This window comes from Phocoena phocoena, chromosome 10 (assembly GCF_963924675.1).
Source record: "Phocoena phocoena chromosome 10, mPhoPho1.1, whole genome shotgun sequence".
In the NCBI taxonomy this organism is placed as follows: domain Eukaryota; kingdom Metazoa; phylum Chordata; class Mammalia; order Artiodactyla; family Phocoenidae; genus Phocoena; species Phocoena phocoena.
In genome coordinates, this window is record NC_089228.1 from 66,661,501 (window position 1) to 66,685,085 (window position 23,585).

Consider the following 23,585-nt stretch of genomic DNA (forward strand, 5'->3'; position numbering starts at 1 on the left):
TATCTCTGCCCAGAGTCCCGAGGCGCTGGCCACGGTGCTGAAAGCAGTGCTCTCTGAGGAGGGAGGGAGGAGGAGCCGGGCCGCGCGAAGGGGGCGGAGCTCTCTGGTGCTCTCAGCTGGCATTGGGGGCGGGGCAGGGCGGCGCCAGCAGGCCCGAGACCACGGCGGGTTTGAGAGGAGGTAGGAGACAGGAGACACCCCGGCTAGAGCAAGAGGGGACACAGGCACCTGGACAAGCTTCCCCTGAAGAGGCCAAGGTCATCTTCCCTGTCCTATTAGTCCTCTTTTTTCGACCTTGGAGGGAGCCTTACCTTGTGCCCTGACCTCCGCCTTCTCTCCAAACCTGGCTGAGGGGTGACCCACTTCCGGGCCTCCATCCATTCGCAAAGCCACTTCCAGCCCACAAGTCCCCAGCCCAGGACCCAGTGCCCTCACCATGGTGAAGTTGCTGCCTGCCCAGGAGGCAGCCAGGATCTACCATACCAACTATGTGCGGAACTCGAGGGCCATAGGTGTGATGTGGGGCACACTCACCATCTGCTTCTCCGTGCTGGTCATGGCGCTCTTCATCCAGCCCTACTGGATAGGTGACAGCGTCAGCACACCCCAGGCAGGCTACTTTGGCCTTTTCTCCTACTGCGTGGGCAACGTGCTGTCGTCTGAGCTTATCTGCAAGGGTGGCCCGCTGGACTTCTCCTCCATCCCCTCTAGAGCCTTCAAGACTGCCATGTTCTTTGTGGCCTTGGCCATGTTCCTCATCATTGGCTCCATCATCTGCTTCAGCCTGTTCTTTGTCTGCAACACGGCCACTGTCTACAAGATCTGCGCATGGATGCAGCTGGCTGCGGGTGAGCAGGAATAGCAGGAGGGATAGCGGGAGGGCAGGCAGGGGCCCACCTTCTGTGGAGTCTCTGAGCCTCCTACTCAGCTGTCCTCCTTTATAGCGCAGCCATACTCAATGCCCTGCAGATGCCTTGGAAGAGTAATTAGAGAGTCTTAGGATGGCTGAGACCAGAAAGGCCTTAGAGATCAAATTGTTCAACCTCCTCTTCCTGTAGATGAGGAACTGAGGTCAAGAGAGGGGAAATGATTTGCCCAGGAGCAAGTCACTTATGGTAGAGTGAAGGTCTTTGTTCCCTAATTATAGGATTCCATACTTGATGCAGCAAGTGTGAGCATTTGAGGCAAGTGGAAGTGATATTTTGTGATGGGGGAGGGGAATAGGGTCTTTTAGAACTATGTGGGGTAGGTGGCTACTGGTGGTGTTCAGAGGCAAGGCCTTCCCTGTCCCCCTTTTCCTGTTCCTGGCCCCAGGCAGGTCACTGGGTCCTTGGGCCAGCTGGTCCTGCTTTCCTCTAGAGCCCAGAAAGGGATGCCTAAGACCTTGTCCTGCAGCCCTTGGTCCCTCCAAGGACCACACACAGACTGTCCATACTAGGGAAACGTCCAGGAGCCTTGTTAGGGACTGAAGGCTAGAGTGAAATCATCTTGACATCATTGGTTAGAATGAGAAGCAGTGTTAACAGGGAGAATGGAATAGGGATCAGAATCCCATACAACCAAACATGTAGACTCAAGACTGTCAGAGCTGGAGGGGACCCTAGAGAGCTATAGCATCCTCCCCCCAACTATAGATGAGGAATCTGGGACTGAGAGAGGAGATAAGACTTAGCCAATGCTACAGCAGATCATCTGGCAACAAAGGCAATAGAATAAAGGCAGTGGGTCCCGAGAACCAGCTGTATTCCAAAGACATTTTTTACTGGGGCACACATTTACACAAGTGTAATGATTTGTAAAGTACTTTCACATGTATCATCTGGAGGAGCCTCATCAGGACACAGTGAGGTGGGTTTTCCTCCTGTTTTACAGAAGAGGCTCTTAGCCGGTAACTTGTCTTTTAGCACACAGGTAGTGAGGGACAGAACCTCCGACTCTGAATCTTGTACTCCGGCTACTTACCTGGTTCCAGAGCTGCCTCCCCAATCCCCCTGCCATCTCTCTCTCTCTGTACTCTGTCTATATGATGAGGGAGAGGCTGGGGCAGGGATGAGGCAAGTCTCAGTGGACAGTGGGGAGGAAGAAGGGAGAATGAAGATTTAGCAGTTCTGTGACAAAGAGGAGTAGAATGGACCCTGGCACGCTTGCCAGCTGGTCCTCCGTATCAGAGCTATGGGATGCTGGAAACACAACCCTCCCTCTCCCATTCTCTCCACTGTCCCACTCCCCCAACCTCCTGCAACAGTTGCCATTTGCTGAACAGGCAGTGCTGGGAGGGCCTGGGTAGGGGAGGGGTCACCAGGCCATTTGAGTCAGACCCTGTCTGGGTCATGCAGCTGAAGACACCGATAGCAGAGGTGGCCAGGTGCCATCCCATGAAACATTTACGCTGGGGGAGAGCAAAGGTGGTGTCGTGTTCCATTCTTCCGTGCTGGGGAAGGGAAGATGAGCCAAAGGGAGGGGCGAAGAGGAGGTGTGCCCCACAGCCAGTAGCTGGGAGATTCCTCCATTTGAAGAGACCTAAACCAGTTGGCTTAACCTTGCCAAGAAGCCTGGGGCCAGGGAAGGGAGCAGCAGAAGGGAAGGAGGACTGAGGAACGGGGCAGGGTGGGGCTGTAACTTGACAAAGGGAAGGAGGACTGATGAATGGGGCAGGGTGGGGCTGTAGCTTAACAAAGCTAATTGAGCTTCTGGATGCCAGGTGTAGGCAGAATGTGGCCCCAGATCCTGAAAACACAGGTGGGGCAATTTGCTTGTCCGAGTTCTATTAAACTCATCTGTAGAAGGTAGCAACAGTACCCCCATCACAGGGTTCTTGCGAGGATGGGATGTTGTAATGCATGGAAAACACCTTGCACGGTGCCTGACACATGGTAGGTGCTCAGTAAACAAGAAAAACACAAAACAACTTTATCAGTCAGGATGGATGGGGTGATGCCACAGTAACAGACAACTCCCAAATCTTAGCGGCTTATGACAAAGGTTTATTTCTTGATAATGGTACACGCTCACTGAGAATCAGTGGAGGGCTCTGCTCTCACTGGGCTCTTCCAGAACCCAGGCTGATGGGGCATCAGCTGTCATCTGGCTGTCATCATTGCGAAGGGAAAGGGAGCTCTGGAAAGTCTCCATCAGCAGTTAAATGCTCTGGCCTGGAAAAGCACACGGCATTTCTGCTCACGTTTTATTGGCTGAAGGAATTTTTATGAACTTGCCTAACTTCAAGGGAGAGAGGCGAGGAAGTATAATCCTACTATGTACCTGAAATACTTGTAAACAGATCTAATGACAGCCACATCCATCGAGGTTGCTTCCATCTGACTTCAATGCCAATAATAATAGCAACAACTAACATTAATTGGCCACTTACCATGTACCAGACACTGCAGTAAGCACTTTCTATACATGATCACGCTTAACCCTCATAACCCTGTTCCGAGTCAGGTATTATTATCCTTATTTTACAGGTGAGAGACTGGAAGTCAGAGAGGGTAAGTAAACTTGCCTGAGAATACCCTGCTGGCCTCTATTTAGAGCCCTGAGACACCACGATGGGATGGACCCCCACTGTGCCCAGGTAGATGGGTGGGGTGCTCCTAGAGGGCTGTGGCACCCATAGTAACAACCTTTTTCCAAGTCAGAGGCCCTGGGATCTTTTCTGAACCCCTGTAGGGAGGTGCTATAGAAGGAGAAGGGGGCCATGCCAGGTACCAGAGGACTTGTCACACACCACGTGGGGAAGAGCACAGGTTTTACCAAAGAGCTCTGGGAGGGTCCCCCTCCTCCATCCTAAGGATCTTCCTGTTTGTCACTAAGTCTAAAATGTCACCACTAAATACATTCGGCTCTTTGGAGAGATGTCAGTCTGGGAGGCTGGGGGAATTAACTTTGAAGTTAAGAAAGTCAGGAGCCATGATAGCAGGTCTTGGCTCTGCCCTCGCTAAATGACGGGGCAACTCACTCGGTTTCTGAGACCTCAGTCTTTTAATCTGAAGATGGGATATTAATACATGGCCTACTTCACAGAACTGTGGTAAGGGTCGAGAGAAAAATGGTACATGAAGTATTTTGTAATCTATAAGAGAAGTATGTAAATGAGCTCCTCCTAGATAAAAACAAGGACGGTTGATACATTTAGGTGGGGAGGTGGGATCCTTGATCTCTACACTTCGTTGTGCTTTTGTTTGATCTGCTAACCTTCCTTGCAAGAACAAGTGGAGCCCCAGGTTGGTGACTTTGGGTCCTGCGAGGTGCTTCTCCATGGGGCTCCCAGGTAGGGCACAGCTTTGGGACTAAAGAGCCTCCAGGCCTGTGAAAGGAGGGCCAGGGGTGGGAAAGTGGCACAGACAAGGGAAGGAAGGCACCCCCTGCCTGCCTGGTGGTTGTCCTTGGGTTGCCCCAGTCACATCCCAGGAATATGTACCTGTCTGGGCAGCTAAGTTGGGGTGGAAATTTGGTGGGCGGGTGTGGGAGTAGTGGAGGGAAGGCAGGGAAGATGAAATTTTTGGCTGTCAATGCTAAATCAATGAAAGCACAGTGTGGCATACTAGCTAACACTCAGGAAATGCCAACTATGTGTCAGGCAAGCTTCTGAGCACTTTTCCAATATTAACTCATTGTAACCTCGCTGCAATCCAAACAGGTAGATACTATTATTATTCCCATTTTACAGATGAGGAAACTGAGGCAAGAAAACTTAAGTAGCTTGCTCTGAGTCACACAGCTAGTTAGTAAAGAGCTGGGCTTGAGATCCAGGCAGCCTTCCCTAGTGTTTCCCAGCTTTTCCTGTTGAGAGAATCACCCAGAAGAGTGCTTTTAAAGACAGGGATTCCTGAACCCAACCCTGACCTGGGAATCAGCATTTTAAACACATTCAGGGAAGTGTGGATAACTGCACTGTTCCGTAGTGGGTAATGGTGTGGAGACCTGTTTGCTTGAATGGAAGGTTCATGAAGGAAGCCGCCAGAGATGGGGCTGGAAAACTTCCTGTATTCATTCAATCTAAGATACCTGAGTTGTAGGACACACCATTATTCTATGTGCTGTAAAAAGGAAAAATACTTCTAATCAAATTGTAGCCTAAAGCTTTGTTATTACACTTATTTCAGAGATGTTGGAGTATGAACAAATGTACATCTGAGGAGTGATGAGTTCTCTGGGCTGGGACCAGATTTTGGGAGGACTTTGAAGCCAGGTGCCTCGTCAAGTCCAAAGTGAGGGGTACGGCTGAGGGCCTGGTAGGACCACCTGGTGCTGTGGCAGAACCTCCCAGGGCTGAGGAGCTCTGCTCTCAGCCTCCACCCCTGACCACTGGCCCCCAGGGGCAAGTAGCTTTAGCTCTTGGAGCCTCAGTTTTTTCCCCCGTGTTCTACAAGAAGGATGGCAGGAGCTACCCCTTGTGCCTCTCAAGGCTATTAATAAGAGAAGAAGGGAGGTGACACGATGACAGCAGTGCAAGGTGGGAGGCAGCAGGCGAGCACACCCAGCTTGACACCATCTATACCCCTCCTGCCCCCTCAGCCACAGGCCTGATGATTGGCTGCCTGGTCTACCCAGATGGTTGGGACTCAAGTGAGGTACGGCGCATGTGTGGGGAGCAGACCGGCAAATACACACTGGGCCACTGCACCATCCGCTGGGCCTTCATGCTGGCCATCCTCAGCATTGGAGACGCCCTCATCCTCTCCTTCCTGGCCTTTGTGCTGGGCTACCGCCAGGACAAGCTGCTCCCTGATGACTATAAGGCCGATGGACAAGGTAATTCTCTCTACCCCAGGGAGGTGAGGCTTCCTCTCTGCCAGGTGCCTGAGGTTTGGCCACTGGCCAAGGGTGGGGACACCAAGACCGATCAAACACAGCCCTTGTTGCAGATGCCAAGGGCCAGTGGAGGGTTGCAGGCTGGCAGGCGATAAGGCATTGACAGACCTATGTGGCAGAGGCTGTCTGTGATAGAAGCGTGTCCCCCTGTCCCCCTGCACTCGCAGGGCCTACAGGGGAGAGAGCCCTGGTCCAGCTTGGGGAGCTAGGTGTGGCCTCCCATAGGTGGCACTGAGGCTGGGTCTTGAAATAACAGGGCAGTATGCTAGGTGGAGAGAGGAACAACAGGTGAGCAAAGGGGATGATGAGTTGTTGGGGAAGGAGGAAAGGCAAGTTAGGGCAGAGATGTGACAGCTCCTGGACTGCAGATGGTGGGAGCCTAGCCCCCTTGGGTTAGAGTAGCCTGGGGGTTCTCCATATATCCATTTTCTGATCTGAGCCTCATTTCCCCTCATTAGAGGGTAGGAGGCAGGTTTTTCCTCATTGGTAAAAAATCCCTACTTCACAAGATGGTACTCAGGAACAAGATAAGGATGTCTGCTCTTGTCGTTTCTATTGAAGATTGTACTGGAGGTCACAGCCAGGAAAATTAGTTGAGAAAAAGAAATAAAAGACATCTATTTTGGAGAAGAAGAGAAACTATCTCTATTAGCAGATGACATGATTTTGTATATGGAAAATCCTAAATAAGCCACTAAAAAACTATTAAAGCTAACATACAACTTCAGCAAGGCTGAAGAATGTAAGAACAATATACAAAAATGTATTTGTATACACTAACAATGAACAATCTGAAAATGACATTAAAAAATTTCTTTTGCAATAGCAACAAAAAGAATAAAGTACTTAGGAATAAATTTAACAAAAAAGTAAATGAAATGTACATGAAAATTAAAAAACATTGTTTAAAGAAAAGGCCTAAGTAAATGGAAACATCCATGTTCATGGATCAGAAGACTTAATGTTGCTGACATGTCAATACTCCCCAAACTGATCTACAGATTTAATGCAATTCCTATCAAAATCCCAGCTGGCTTTTTGATTTTAGGATCGGCTTGTCAATTGGAAATGCAAGAGACCCAGAACAGCCAAAACAATCTTGAAGAAGAACAAAGTTGGAGGACATACATGTCCTGATTTCAAAACTTACTAGAGGGGCTTCCCTGGTGGCGCAGTGGTTGAGAGTCCGCCTGCCGATGCAGGGGACACGGGTTTGTGCCCCGGTCCGGGAAGATCCCACATGCCGCGGAGTGGCTATGCCCGTGAGCCATGGCCGCTGAGCCTGCGCGTCTGGAGCCTGTGCTCTGCAACAGGAGAGGCCCCAACAGTGAGAGGACCGCGTACCGCAAAAAAAAAAAACAAAAAAACAACTTACTAGAAAGATACAATAATCAAGATGGTGTGGTACTGACATACAGATAGACATACAGATCAATGGAATAAAATAGAGAGTCCAGAAATAAAACCAAACATCTACGACCAACTGATTTCAGCAAGGGTGCCCAAGACAATTCAATGGGGAAAAGAATACTCTTTTCAATAAATGGTGCTGGGACAACCAGATATCTACATGCAAAAGAATGAAGTTGGGCCACCTACCACACATCATATACAAAAATTAACTCAAAATGGATCAAAGACCTAAATGTAAGATATAAAATTATAAAACTCTTAGATCTTGGATTAGGCAATGGTTTCCTAGATTTGACACCTAATACACAAGTACCAAAGAAAAAAATAAACTAGATTTCATCAAAATTGAAAACTTTTTTTTTTTTTTTTTCCCATACACGGTCCTCTCACTGTTGTGGCCTCTCCCATTGCGGAGCACAGGCTCTGGACGCGCAGGCTCAGCGGCCATGGCTCACGGGCCTAGCTGCTCTGTGGCACGTGGGATCTTCCCAGACCGGGGCACGAACCCGTGTCCCCTGCATTGGCAGGCGGACTCTCAACCACTGCGCCACCAGGGAAGCCCAAAACTGAAAACTTTGTGCTTCGAAGTACACCATCATGAAAGTGATAAGACAACCCATAGATTGGGAGAAAATATTTGCAAATCATAATCATAATGCTAGTATCCAGAGTATATTAAGAACTCCTACAACTCAACAATAATAAAAAATAACCCAATTTTTTAAATGGGCAAAGGATTTTTTTTTTAAGTACACAGTTTTAATTAATTAATTTATTTGGCTGCACCGGGTCTTCGTTGCAGCACGCGGGATCTTCGTTGCCGTGTGCAGGATTTTAGTTGTGGCATGCGGGCTCTTAGTTGCAGCATGCGGGGGATCTAGTTCCCTGACCAGGGATCCAACCTGGGCCCCCTGCATTGAGAGCGTGGAGTATTAACCACTGGGGAAGTTCCAAATGGGCAAAGGATTTGAATAGACTTTTCTTCAAAGAAGATATACAAATGGCCAAAAAGCACATGAGAAGATACTCAACATCATTAGTCATTATGAAAATGCAAATCAAAACCGCAATGAGATATCACTTCACACCCACGAGGATGGCTGTAACAAAAAAGATGAACAATAACGAGTACTGATGAGCATGTGGAGAAATTGGAATCCTCGTACGTTGCTATAGAAAATGTAAAATTGTGCAGTTGCTGTAGAAAACAGAATGGCAGTTCTTCAAATGATTAAACACAGAGTTACCACGTGACCCAGCAATTCCACTCCTAGGTATATACACAAGAAAATTGAAAACACATGTTCACACAAAAACTTGTACACATGTTCATAGTAGCATAACAGTCATGCATATGATGACTGAATGGACATAATGTGTATATCCATACAATGAGTTATTATTCAGCCATAAAAAGGAATGAAGTACTGGTAATTGCTATAGTGTGGAAGAAAACATTGAAGCCAGATATAAAAGACCAGATACTGTATGACCCCATTTATATGAAATGTTCAGAACTGGCAAATCCACAGAGACAGGAAGTAAATTTTAGTATTTCCCCGGGGCTGGGAAGAGGGAGGAATTGGGAGTGATTGCTAAAGTTCACAGGGTGTTTTGGGGGTGATGAAAATGTTCTAGAAGCAGATAGTAGTGATGGTTGCACAATGTAGTGAATACACTAAAAACCACTGAGTTGTATACTTTAAATTTTATGTTAGTAAATTATACCTCAAAAAAATAAAAGATTGTGCTGAGGATTAGATAGTGTATATAAAGCACCAACAATACCTGCATATTTTAGGTGATGAATAAATGTTAGTTCTCTCCACCTTCTGTCTTTCCAGTACCTCCACTCTTTATATCATCCATCTGCCCAGCCAATAATAGGACCTGTGCTCCAGGTGCCCACTGACACCTTTAGGTCCAGGGGGTACAGTGAGGGAGGAAGTCTACATTTGGACCTTAAGTCTAGTAAGGAAGACAATCATGCAAGATGGAATCACAAGCTGATAAACATTATGAACAAAAAGTGCAAGCTTTCTTGAGAGTGAATAAGAGGAATTTGAACTAGTTTGGAGAGGGAATAGTGTGCAGGGAATTATCCTGAAAACAAGGCTTGGTTGTAAACACGTACTGTTCTCTTTTTTTTTTTATCGCAGAGGAAGCCTGAAGCAACAGGAGTGTTGGTGCGTAATTTGATTGGAGAGTGGTCTGTGTTCCTTTGGAAGTGCTGTGGCCTCGCAGGATGACTCAGGAAGCTGGGCTGTAGGGCCTAGGGAGAGAAGGGGTAGGGGGGTGGCTGTGGGGTGGGAGGGGGCAGGAGCTGGCTGGCATCTGAGACCTTCACTGAGGGACAAACAGGAACCCTTTAACTTTACTTGTGTCTTGAGAAGTGGTAAAAGCACAGGGAGAGGAGAAATAATTTAAAACAGGCAGGTGGTTTCATAAACTCATCTTTTTGTGGAGCCTGGCAAACAAGAACAGACTGTTTTTAGAAATCATTGTTGTCATTTGGACCCTTATTTTCAGAAAGAAGTTTACGTGATTTTAAGAGACATAGTGGAAAACCTAATAAAATAGAAAATAAAAGTCATAGAGAAGAAAACAAATATTACAGAAAGCTAGGCTAACAGAATTAGTGTATTGAGTATTAAATTTAGCTCCCTGCTCCCTGATAGCTGAAGCAAAAAGCAAAACACGAATTTAACCAATTTTAATGTCTGGTTGAAAACGAAACACGTTAATTTCCTTATTGTCATTTCAGTTTCTAAAATGTGACTTAACAAGGACATGAAGGAACACCTTTAAAAAGAAAGAAAGGGTGGAGGAGGAGGGAGGGATGGAGGAAGAGAAGGAATAGCCCACAACAGTATCACCTCCCTGATAGCTGTCATTTATTGAGGACTTACAGCAGGCCAGGCACTTTGTGTGGGTCGCAGGGATTATCTCCTTTTAAACTATTTTATTGATCATTTTTGCTAAGAACCTTCCCATCCTTGACCACATAGACATACTTTCTTGAATAATGATAAATTAGCATCGTCCCTCTCCCCCTCCCCCCACACACACTTATGATTCTTAAACGTTAATGTGCATAGCTCACCTGGGGATCTTGTTAAAATTCAGACTGATTCAGTTGGAGTGGTGCCAAGCACTGCATTTCTAACCAGCTCCCCAGTGATACACTGCTGGGTAGGGGTCACACTTCGAGTAGTAAACAGAGTATAAACATTTTCTCATGTTTTTGCCACGTTCCTAACTGAAGTTTTTAAAAGCCACAAACTCCACAGCACTGGTGTACCATTTCATTGCTAAACAAGACCTTAGTTAGGCATCTAGCACTGCTATCATAGATAACTTTTTGCTCCTGTTGATAAATTCTGGAGTGGAATTACTGAATCAAAGCTAACTACAGCTGTCTGCTTTTTTCTTTTTCTTGCACTACATTTATTTACATCTTAAAAGACACTTTTGAGTTTTTACTTGACTAGACACTGATACTATCTTATATACTAGTGAGGAAGTTTGCATGTCTGGAGTAGAACTGAATCAAAATGTGAGCATACGTGGGGAAGTTTTGTGTTTTTATTGGCTTAAAAAATGTCAAATTCTATAATCTTGCAATCTTTTTTTTTTTTTTTTTTTTAAATACCACAGGTCATCTGTTTCCCTGACAGTGGAAAATGACGGAATCAAATTCTTCAGAAACAGAAACTTGTTCCTTCCATGCTTCCCTGTATCTACTGCTCTAGGCCTGAAATCCTGAAGCCTTTCATTATAGGATGCCAATCTCCTGAGACAAGACCTCTTACTGTATCGGGAAAACTCCAGCGAGGAAGAACTGCAGTGACCACATCCAAGATGTTCAGAGACATGTGTTTAACTCTCCTGACTGGGTACCCACTTTCTCTTCCTATCCTTTCACACCAGCAAATTGCTTTACCCTCTTGAGGCCTCTCCGTAAACTGAGAGCAGGATGAGTCTATGTCTAGGGGCCTCCCAGGTGAGTCCCTAACAGTCTAATTCACTGAGGATACTTGTTTGAAAGCACCCAGAAACTGACACCCAGCTCTAAGAGGGCGATGAAGAAGAGGTGGCTGTAAGCATGCTGGATCATTTCAGGTTGAGGTTTAGGGGGTCCTTTGCTTTTTTCTTTTCAGGTTTGTTTTCTTATTGATGCTCAGAGATGGGTAAGGAATGGAGAGGTCACCGGAACCTGAATCCATCAGGATTGGGTGACTTTAGGATCTAAAAACTTTTGAGACTAAATTCTTTTTTCCCTTTGGAACCAAAAATCACACTTTTTCAGTGTCCACACCGACCCAGTCAGAATGGGTTACCAGTTTTGGAAAGTTGTTACTTGTGGCCAAGTAATTTGTTAGAGTAATAGATGAACTCTCCTGTAAAAAAAACCAACTTTGGACTTGGTACATTACATGGTGAATCTTTTACCAGTCTCTAGAGGGGAACTCAATTTAGGTAATACTTCACTGTAGCAAATGCCAAGACAAAGATTAGATTCTTTAGGCTGTTCCCTGCCCTGAGGATGGTATGTATTGCAATAGAAACAGGGTTTTGTTGATTATCTGCAGTGAATGATCCAGGAAGAACAGTGCTTTTTTCTGGTCTTTTGCCTGTTTCCTCAGTAAAGAGAAAACGTGGGTGCTGTTTTCTCACAGGTAGAGTGGGTAAATGTCGAACAAAACCGTAATGGACGTTGCTTGATCAACCAGCAGTGACACGGAAAACAGGCTTCTTATTCTGGGCTGCAGGGATTATTCAGAGTGCACTGGTTTAAAAGATGCCTTTTAACCAGTGCACTCTGACAACCTGCCCAGTCAGTGCAGTGTTTCTTCTCTAGTTCAGATAGGCTAGGTATGAGTATCCCAGCATTGTCCCAGTTGTTGATGATGGGGACTATTAGAATGGGATTTAAGTATGATCACTTTCATGTTTTCTTGTGCTGATAAAATTATTTCATTGTCAGGCATCTACTTTATGCAAGCTTTTATTTTTATTTTTGGTTGTGCGGCTTGTGGGATCTTAGTTCCATGACCAGGGATCAAACCTGGGCCGACGGCAGTAAACGAGGTCTTAACCACTGGACCGCCAGGGAATTCCCTATGCAAGCTTGATGAATGGATGAGTGACAGAATTTGGCCAATTCTGTAGCTTTGTGACTTTTTTTTTTTTTTTTGGTGTGACTTTTCTAGATAGATTTGTTCAGTTATTTCTCATAATTTTACTTTTTATAAAAGGCAAAAGAAAAATTTCTAAAAGCCTCCCTAACTTCAAAATATTTCTCACTGAAATGGCAACCCTGGTGGTCCACAGAAGTTTCTGGGGGGCTTAAGGTGCATCTGCCAATAGCCTACACCTTGCTCTCAAGAGCAGTGAGTTTCACCAAAGCAGGAGTGTATGTTTACTAATGACCTGTGCTGGGGACAATCTTAAATCTGTTTGAGTCACATGACTCAGCGTTTCACCTTTTGCTTTATCTTCAAGGAAACTCAGAATTCAACCTCTCCAATAAAGTAATGATTTTGGCTGAAACTTATTAACTGCTTATCAGCCCTTTTCAATTGGCTTTACCTTTAAATTCTTAAAGATGCCTCAAATATCTTTGAAAGTATACAGAAAAATTAATAAAACCAGCACTCCTCTAAACCAAGTTGAGTTACTCTACTCCTTCCTCTGCCTTGTGCTGGAGCACAGGAATGGTTGTGATGCCCAAGATTTACCAGTGACTAGCACTGAGCAGGTCAAGAGAGGTAAGAAGGCCTTATCATTTACATCTGAAATGTGAACCAGAAGGGTGTCTTTCCTAAATGCTTTCATTATCTTGCATCTCTGTATTAGTTACCTGTTGCTGCATAACAAATTACCCCTTGACTCAGTGGCTTAAAACATTTCAGTTTCTGTGGGTTAGGAATCAGCAAGGCTTAGCTAGGTGTCTCTGCCTCAAGGCTTCTCACAGGGCTGCAATTAAGGTGTTGGGTCTGCTTCCAAGCTCAGCGGTTGTCTGCAGGACTCAACTTCTCACAGGTTGTTGGGCCGAAGGCCTGAGTTCCTTGCTGGCTGAGGGCCTCTCCAAAGGGCTATTCACCTGGCAACTTGCTTCCCCAGAGCAAGTCTTCCAAGACAGAGCAAGAGCAGGTGCACAGACACAAGCACCCTTTGTAACCAAATCTAAGTGACATCCTGCTACTTTTGCCTTAATCTGATTGTTAGAACAATCACAAAGTCCAGCCCATGTTAAAGGTGAGGGAATTGCACAAGTGTGTGAATACCAGGAGGTGAGAATCATTGGAGTATTTTAAAAAGTTGTTTCTCATAGTTATTTGTAATTAATTTTCTGCTGAAATGGGCATTTACTAGAATGCTTTACTGGAACAAAGATTAGATTCTAGTAACCGTACATGCTGATGGATACATGTTTGTTTTGTAACAAATTGCTGAAGATGAAGGGCCCTAACCCTCAAACTCATCCCACTTTTGCTACCTAACCTCAAGTATTTATAGTAGGGTCCACTAATTTCCAACACTGACCATACTTTCCTCTATATTTAGTAAATCCAAATCAGCCAATGAAATGTCTTAAGGGCACAACTTCTATGAACATAGCTCAAATTGCAGGCAGCTGATACACTGATACAATCCGGTTCTGCCAAATGGGAGGGCAAGGCTTGTTATTGTATTATAATGGGCAACAACTAGATATGAATTAAGGACAAAAGAGAAGATTATGATAAAAAATTGAATCTGGGAGGATATAAAATCAGATTGATCGTCTATGTATTGAAAACCCTCATCCCTTTACAAGGAAAGGTACAGTCAGTAACAGAGTAGGTACTAATGTAAACTTGCTTACTTAGTTAAAACTTCTAAACACAAAATGATCTCAAATATTGTTTTTTTTTAAAATGAGATATTTCTGTTATCATAAGGACTTGGTGTGGATAAATATTTGCACAAGGACTTAAAAGACAAATGCTTATCACTTGTTTTAAAATTCCACCTTTTAAAAACAAGACTAAAGTGACATAAAAACAAACTTCCTCCTCAGTAGGTCTCAAGATTCATATATTATCTTTATATAAGTTTAGATATTATCTTTTCATATTGCTTTGAAGACTGAGAAAGCTGTAAATTATCAATGCTTTGCTAACTCCAACGGCACCAAATTGGTGGGCAAAACACAAAGGACTGTTGAAACTTCTCTGGTGTCCTAAGACCTTATTTACAGAGTAAATATAAGTTCAGATTCTATTATAAATAAATCGTCAATTTTTTGTGATACGCTAAGAGCAAATCACTTTCCTTATAAGGCCAAACTGGAAGACTCTACAGGCGTCAAAAATAAAAGAATGAGCAGTAGTGAAGTCGATTTGTAACCTGGGCAGGCTCTGGAGCAGCTAAATGGTCTCCCTGTGGACACTCAGGGCTGTAACTCCACCTCAGTTTGACAGTTCTTTTGAGATAGCTACAAGCTCCCTTAGAACTTAAGTTTTCCAAAACCCTCAGCGTTCAAGGTCCATACATCTAACACAAAGCTTAGAGGAACTGCCTAAGTTCATCAGTCTGATGAACATACTGGTTTGATGAATTCCAATTTAATTTTTTTTGGTTGTTTTTTTAAACAGGTTACATTCTAGTCAACACTACAGTATGAACACACTACATATGTCTTAAGCATGGCTCAATTAAAACAAACAGAAAAAAACCAGTTTATGTAGTTCAGGGCTGGAGGACTTTTTATGAATAACATTAAATATACCATAACTAGGAACTTCCCTGGTGGCACAGTGGTTGAGAGTTTGCCTGCCAATGCAGGGGACACGGGTTTGATCCCTGGTCCGGGAAGATCCCACATGCCACGGAGCAACTGAGCCTGTGCTCTAGAGCCTGCAAGCCACAACTACTGAGCCCGTGCACCACAACTACTGAAGCCCATGCGCCCTAGAGCCCACGCACAACTACTTAAGCCCACATGCTCTAGGGCCCACGTGCCACAACTACTGAGCCTGCGCACCTAGAGCTCGTGCTCCGCAACGAGAAGCCACCGCAACGAGAAGCCTGCACACAGCAACTAGAGAAATGCCTGTGTGCAGCAGCAAAGACCCAACACAGCCCAGAAATACCACAAATAAAAATGAAAGGCAAATTAAAAACTGGAAAATGTGATGGAAAAATGACAAAGATGTTACCGAATCATCAAATAGGGAAGCATGCCAAAAGAAAGCGGGGTAATTGTAGGCTAATAACCCAAAACTACAAATGGCCAATAAAACCCATGAAACAAGCTTTTGACTTCACTAGTCATCTAATATGCAAATTAAAACAAGAGATTCCCCTTTTGGGGCAATCAAACTGGCTATTAGGAATAAAATGAGTGAGATTACAATAGGCCCATTCAAACACTGTTGGTCATAGCAAAACAGTCCAACTGTTCCCCACGTAAGTTAGGGAACATTTATTAAAAGCCTTAAAAACGTGCTTACTCTCTGCCCCAGCCATTCCATTTCTAAGAATTTATACTGAGGGGTGAATGAGACAAGTATATGAAAACTTGTGTATAATAGTGGTCATCAGTCCAGTGCCTTTGAGTTCACAAAACTTTTGACATTTTGCACTTTGTGATCTGTGGGGGAAAAAACCCCACAAATACTGCAAAAATGGTATCAAATGTAGGGAATAACAATTTTCTTAGCATTTTCCAAAATGTACTTTGTTAAATCCCACCCCACGCCCAATTTAAAGATAGAAGCAAAGCTACAAACCCCCCAAAATGGCATGTGTTTAAGTTACACAGTTTCATGGCATATTTAAATTCAAAAAGCAACTCAACCAATCCTTTCCTCCATTCTGAAGCTAGGTCAGATCAACTTGGGCAACAAATAAACAGAAATCACCTGGAAACATGTAGGTTATTAAATAATTTGTTTATTGTACTGCATTTACAAAGAAAACAGACAATGCAACCAGTAGAAAGAATAAAAATGTGTTTGGGGTTTTATTTTTTACTGACAGCAAATAGAAATCCTTTAGTGAGATCCTGGCAATTTGACATTATGATTGAGTTCAGGAAAGGTAGATGGGGTGCTTGGAAGATCAAATTCTACAGCTGCCTCTTTCTACGGCTTTTAATTCATCTGGCTCCTTAAGTGATAGAGGAAAAGCCCTTGTTTGGTGGGAAAACATTTCCAAAAAGTTACAGGTTCTCTTATTAAAATTTCTCTTCATGTCAGTTGTTAAAACAGGGCCTTCTATTTGGATGTGTTTGGTTAGTTCACCTTAATGTCATCACCAGAATCCCTGTAATTCCACAATTGTGATTTTACAGCATAGAAAAGAATTCAGTTCTAGTCTGGTATTGCTTTAGATGTATATATCGCTGAAAACCCAAAGTGGATTAGAATTGCTGAAGGATTTTCCCTGCCGTTGTTTGATACAATCTATTTTCTTTATTCTTGATAGGTGCATAGAACAGCCTCACTTCAAATTCTTTCTATAGGAACATGTCTGATTTCAGAACTATCCATCAAGGATCGATGAATGGCTGGCCAGTTATTCAGGGTAATATGTTTACGAGTTAAACGGATTGCATAATTGCACCATTTTTTCCTTTGCCTTTGTTGGTAGATAAATGACAGAATCTAGATTCCAATCTCCTGTAAAGGAAGTTGGCTACCTAACAGTCTCATCGGTGCTTTGCTAGTAGAGCCTTAAGTTGCACCTCCTTGGCTTTCTGTAAATCAGAGTCCTGTAGCCGCTTCTGGAGAATGCTGTAATCCCCAAGGCCCACTTGGTCCGTGCAGAACAAGCAGCTGTGACCCCAATCCTGTCCCTCTTTTGCTTTTCAATATGACCCGAGGAATATATGTAATGTCTAGGGCAAGTCTAGGAGAGGCCCATCCTAAAATAATATTCACAATGCCTTTTCTCATTAAAAAAAAAAAAAAAAAGCCTCAAGTACATTTCAATCATCTCAAAATTTAAAACTTACATTATACAAAGATATAGCAGCAGAGAATGGCTAACCTTAAACCAAACAAAAAGAGAAAAAAAAACCCTACAACCCTCAAAATAAACAATAAAAAAAAGTGCCATCCCACCCCCCTCCCCTTGGTTCTTGGATCCTGGGATTTCATTTAAGACCTGAATGAAGCCTCTGAGAAAATGAGAAAGGCAAAGCCGTAGGGGGAAACTGCGTTAAGGCTGAATTCTGGACAAGGTAAATAAAAAGCTGTAAATAAAAGTTGGGGACTGTTTGTAAAAGAACCGAGAACTCTAGGACAGTTTCTTCTCAGATGGGAAATCTCTGAAATCCAGTTTTCCTTTCTAGAGTCATCCTGAATTCTTTAGTTATGGGGCAATAAACTCAAGTGCAATGAGTAAAGTGCCAGCCAGGGATTAAAAAACAAAAACAAAAAACAAAACAAAGAGCCAATCAAAGTAACTCTGCTGGTAGGGTACAGAAGAGACATAGGAAAGGACAGTTTGCAGAATATATGTGGTTCTGAAGAAACTACTAGTCAGTGGTTCCATTTTTGTTTCCATCAAAAATCAGACTGAAGATTCGAGGATCTTAGAGTTATTAAAGGATGAAAGGAATTTGACAGTGCTTTGAACAGTGATAAAATGGTACCCAAATATGGTGTTTATACAGCTCATTTAAAAAGATAGCAGTTTAAAAGTCGCAGAAAAAAATGTGAACATAGAAAACAACAGAAACAATCCAGGAAGATGATGCAGCCTGGATACAGCAAGTTTAATATCTCTGCTGTACACAGAAGTAATACCTTTCCCCTTCTCATCCTTATGCTGGCAATAGGATATGCACTAGAAAATTTGACTCTTAGAGTCAGTGAATAAAAGGATGAGCTCATACATCTTCATAGCTCTTTTTAAAAGGATGCTTATAATTTAAAGGATGTCCTAATGGAAAGACAAGGGTACAAGGGTGAGAGGCTGTTTCACATTTTAGTCCATTAGTCTTTGGCAGAGACCAATCAAGGCCAAATTCACCTAGGATGCCCAATGGCTGTGGGGGGATCTCCACAGGGTCAAATAAGCAAACCCAAATGAACATGTTGGATTCAACAAAAACCAAAAAACACCCTAGAAACCCTTGAAGGAAGAGCTTCACCCTGAAAAGGGAAGAGGGAAATGCTTGGAGGGGAGGGGCAGAGGGCCAGCGTGTGATCTCTGCTGCGGTGCTGGGCTGGGGCTTAGGAGTTGAGCCAAGGGTGCCGGAGACAATCAGCGGCAGTGGCCCTCTTCTCGGGGATCAACTCCAACATGGGCAGTAAGAAATCTGTGAAACCAGCTGCCTCTTCCTGAGACCACTCATACTTCTCCACCAGAACCTCAAAAAGGCCCCAGGGTTTCAGCTTCGTGATGTGTTTCAGGTCACCTAAGGTAAAGAGAGTACAAAAGAAACTGACCAACACTGACAAGTGACAAGATCCTTTTGTGGAAATGCAGGAACTAATCCAGATAGTCTATGAAGAATCAAATTTTGCCATCAGAATCTAATCCTTCTCCATTCACAAAGCACATCTCTTCTCTAATGCATTCCTTGGAAAGAAGTGTCTCCATTTTTCACGAGGGCCTAAAAATTTAAAATAATTTTTTTCTCCACCATTCCAGGATTTTTTGTCCCAATCAAATTGGGCAGGCCTATCAGGAACTAGGTATTCACTAAAATGAATATTAAATGCCTATATACTCAGCATGGTCTCATACGGTGTTCAGAGGCAATTTATCACCACATACCAAGAATAATTTGCTTGTACTCTTTTTTTGGCTCAATAGTTTAGCAAATGTTGCTTCGAAATAAGGCAGTAATTAAAAAACAAAGAGCTAAAACTATGTCAAATGTATAAAAGTAACAAAACTAAAAGAACAAATAAACTTTCAGATACAGCTGCATCACACTCTGTACTATTCTGGAACATTACTTTTTGCCTCCTTGAAACAATGTTTTTTTAAAAAGACGGTCAATGATTAGTGACTTGTTAAGGTAAATGCTGCTTTCAATTTTTTTTCTTACATGACACGTATTTGAAGTCTCTACTGTGGGCAGTGAGTGCCTAATTACCTACTTGGTACATGCCATTAATTTGACTTTGCACACAAGGAAGAAACTATGAAGCACTTCACCATTTTCCTGCCTCTAAGAGAAACATTAAGAAATGTTTCTGAGGATGCCTGCTGTCAAGTGTTGAGAAAGATGGTTTTTCTCAGCACTAGTGTAGAGGTTGTGAGGAAAAAGGGAACCATGGAAAAAAGTCCAGACAGTTTTCTAGTCCCTTCTAGGTCAGGGTTTCATACTTAAGCTTTTAAATATATTTAGAATGCATAAGAAATTCGTATTTAAATACACCAACATATATTATCTAGGCAAAAATCTGAGGTGAGAGTTTTATCTTGTGTTTTCTTCACTAATAAGTGATAACATAACTTACGCAATTCAAAGTATAAAGTTAATTCATATGACTGATGTGTTGAAGTGACTGTGTTAGGTATCACGGACTACAAGGTGAGATGTAGTCCTGCCCTTAAAAAGCTGAAACGACTTGCCCTTTGATAGAACTGCCTCAGCAAAATCTGCCCATTTTTCAGAAGTCCTGTAGTAGGAGTAATCAACCATGTGCCAGCTACTAGACACACAGTAACGAATTCAATATGAAGTAATCTCCATTTATAAAGCAGCAAACTGAGGTTCTGTCAAAGGCCACATAAGTAGTGGAGCAGCTGGGCAGTCTAGCTCCAGGGTCTACTAAGTCACAGCTCAGCATTCAAGGTAGGACCATCCTTCTGTATGTGTTGGGAACACGTACCCAAGCTGTACTTACCTCTTCATTGTTAAACACTTTTGTCCCCTTAATGTCTGGGAACAAACACATTTATTTTACCTTTTTTGGTGAAAAATTCCTTGGAATATTTTCCTGCCACAATGAGCTTGCGCGGCACCTTCCCCAGAAGTTCTATGATCAATGCAATGTGATCTGTATGTTTCAAACATTTCAAGAGGGGGAAAAAAGATATACATAACAGGGGTAACAAATGCAGTTCTAGATATTGGCAGAAAGAGTAGCATGCACACCTCTTTATAAAGCATTTCAGCTTGCTTTCTGTCCTAAATGGGAAGAAGAGGACTCTATCCATCTAATGGAGAATCCAGAAAACCATTAAAAATCAGGTACCCATGACTTGAGTGATAAGTAAAAACAATCTTGGTGTGAATGCACTGCTTCCTGAAGTTGCATCCCTGGGGCCTAGATGAAAACTCATGTTAACAATACTACCTCTGCGATTGAAGAAGTCCTGTGAATATTTCCCACTGAGGGCAAAGCGTCTTGGAATTCTGCCTATCAGCTCTATAATGTGCGCAATGTGGTCTAAAATAGAAGGGTAAGAAGAACAGGATCAAGGACAAGCTGTAACAGAGCTTTTTCTACGAATAGCTTTTTCAAGAACTAGCTGTTTAAAAGTAAGTACAAGTAAAACCGAGGATACTCAAGGGAAGCCTGGGAAGGCCAAGAATTATTTCCGGTGGTTTGTCACTTGATAGTAGTTGGCAAGTCCCATTCTGGAGTTTGGAGGCTTATCTATAATATTTTATTTCTATTTTGTCTATATCTAGGTCCAGGTGGGTTTTCCAGCTAAGCTACAAGAGTGTAGCAATATGCTTTACGACATTCTAGGACAGACATTTATTTATTTATAATAGTGCTCTGGGCTTCACAGAGTAATAATATCACTTTAAGAATGTTCATGACAAAGCACTCACATATGATCGAGTTTTCACAATCACCCTGTAAAACAGGGCAAAAATTAATACCCCATTTTAAAGGTGAAAAGTGGAACCTCTGGGAGAACGGCCTACTTGAAGCCACAAGGCCAATAAGAGCCAGAACTCAAATGAAAACCCCTATCTTATCATGTCTAGTCCAGAGGTTTTTTCGTTTTGTCTGTTTTTTAATTTAAAAAATCACATTATTAAAGAAAAAATGAGCACAAACATTTAAAGTATAGCTACTTGACTATCTTTGGCCACTAAAATGTTTACGTCATGTAGTGTCTTGTAACTGTCACAGCAGGCATATGGACTGTGACCACTGCCAGGGAGGTGGGCAGTCTGCCACCAGCAGACGAGCTTGGGACCAGCCAGCATCCACACCTACAGACAGGTCTATTACTTTTTCTGCAGGTGACAAAAAGTAAAAATATGAAGAGGCTTTAAAAAGTGATGGCTCCTAGCTACAAAACAGCTTTAAAAATGACTTTAATCCTGTAGTTACAGAATCCAGGTCAAAAGCAATCACTTAAAACTTCCAATAATGTATCTTAGAGGAAAATCATATGCTAGAGACATACACTTATCTGGGAATTTGTGAAGGTTTCAGGTCATATCTATTTCTCATGTAAAGGACTCAGTGGTGTCATTTTAAAAGAACTTTATGAATTCACTATAACTTTTGGGCAGTTTTTACTGAATTTATGGTTTGGTAACAAGTATTTGGCTGCCAAAAAATTTCTGCCATTTTAGGCAGGATCTGCAAGTAAATATCTTTGTATAAATTAATTATAAATGAGACTATAATTTGTCTTACTGTAAACTTCCAAGTAAAGTATTGGTTCTTTTAATATTTTTCCTACCAAGGAATTATTTTTCCCTTAAAATTGTTATATTACTTTAAATTTCAGCAACCTATCTCTGGCTTATCAATTAATCATAGGATTAATATATCTGACAGGCAAAATTATCAACTATTATTCCAAGATTTAGGGTTGTGGAATGTCCCTAACAACAGAGGACATGCTACTTAGGCCCCAGTCTTACCAGGACTTGTAACACTATGCATACACTAGCCAGGGGATAGGGTTTGCTTTTTCCTGCTCCTATGGGCCAAACAGTAGTAATCTGAGGTTTTATCTAAGGGCTGGAATAGGAGGGAATAAATTAGGATATAAATATCTAGGGTAACTGGTTCTCCCTTTTCCCTTACTTGAGTCTTTTCATATACATTTCAATTTTCAGGTTTGGTAGCATAAGATCCTGTACAATGTAATTCTAGCCACGATATGAGTCTGTACCACACACTATTTATAGGGAATCCAGGGAAATAAAGAGAAAAAAGTTAATTACCCTTGCAAACAGATATGATAGGGCATTTCTAAAATGATGTTAAGTCTACAGCCCCAAACTTATAACCCAGAAAAAAGCAAGCAGATAACAGGGAAAAATCAAGTGTGTACACAGGTAGTAATTACAGTAACAGGGGCTTATATACAGAAAACATGTCCAAACTGTACCCACCAAAACAGGCATATGGCTATGGTGATTAGTTAGCAGAGCATTTTTCAAACGGTACTTATTAGGAATATCAGCAGGCCTTACTAACATTGCCTTTTGACATCCCAGGGGACCAGTTTGAGAACTAGCACTGTTGGTTCCATAAAGCATAACCTGATTTCCCCAAGAATCAAGGAAAGCACCGAAAGTAAAAGACATAATTTCCGCATTGGGAGGGTACACTGGTAGTGCTCTCTCAAAGTAATCCCCATTAATCCTGAAAACAAAAGCGCCAAAACTGTATAATAAAGAAGGTAAAACATTCCTTTAATAAAGTTTTCTTATTCACATTATTATTTCATCTAGTTACTTGAATGCCACTATGATTTTTAAAAAATCATCACACATTTAGTTGTCTGCTTTCACAGCCTCTCAGAACATCTGACACCTTGGGCTTTTCCCACTGGTATCGCAAAATATAAACCAATAATATTTTGCTTTAAAATGGAATCCAAATGTTAGTATCATTTCAAAAGAAAAATACAGCTTTAATTTTCAGAAAGGAGAAAAAAGAATGCTAAATGTTGTACAATTTATATAGACAAATAGGATATATTCTCTGCATTCAAGTAGTGTGTATCTGATAAAATCGACTTCCAAATAAAGTTGCAAGCATAACTGGGCAACAAGTTGAAGAACAGGCAGATCCAAACTGGGTAAAGAATGAATCACTGATTTACACAGGAAGGAAAATGACTAGATGTTTTATAAGAAACCTGGCAAGTATTGGTTTGGCCAAAAGGTTCCTTCGGGTTATGACGTAAGATGGCTCTAGTAGCACTTACCTGTCTTTAACTTCATTCAAAACAATTTTGTTAGACTGTATGTGACAGCTTGTCTTATCAGTGTGCGTTTTAAAAAAAGACATCAAAATTGGTGAATTTTTGTGAAAAAAGCAACATTTTCAGCATATTATGCTTTTTTATTTCAAGAAAGGTAAAAACACAACTGAAACGCAAAAAAAGATTTGTGCAGTGTATGCAGAAGGTAC

General features: G+C 42.5%; 2 protein-coding genes across 2 annotated transcripts in view; one reads left to right on the forward strand and one right to left on the reverse strand.

The window, feature by feature from the left end:
• Nucleotides 1-436: 436 nt before the first annotated feature.
• Nucleotides 437-14,025, forward strand: LHFPL5 (LHFPL tetraspan subfamily member 5). Its single transcript, XM_065885511.1, has 4 exons — nt 437-848; nt 5,521-5,757; nt 9,390-9,412; nt 14,013-14,025. Exons 1-3 carry the CDS (start codon nt 437-439, stop codon nt 9,398-9,400), a joined length of 660 nt encoding a protein of 219 aa, XP_065741583.1. The 3' UTR covers nt 9,401-9,412; nt 14,013-14,025.
• A 3,955-nt stretch (nt 14,026-17,980) lies between these two features.
• The window catches only part of SRPK1 (SRSF protein kinase 1), a 78,947-nt gene continuing 73,342 nt past the window's right edge, over nt 17,981-23,585 (reverse strand). The window contains 2 exon segments of the mRNA XM_065886466.1: nt 17,981-18,646; nt 20,151-20,243. Of these exon segments, the coding sequence (XP_065742538.1) occupies nt 18,462-18,646; nt 20,151-20,243 (278 nt within the window). The 3' untranslated portion in view covers nt 17,981-18,461.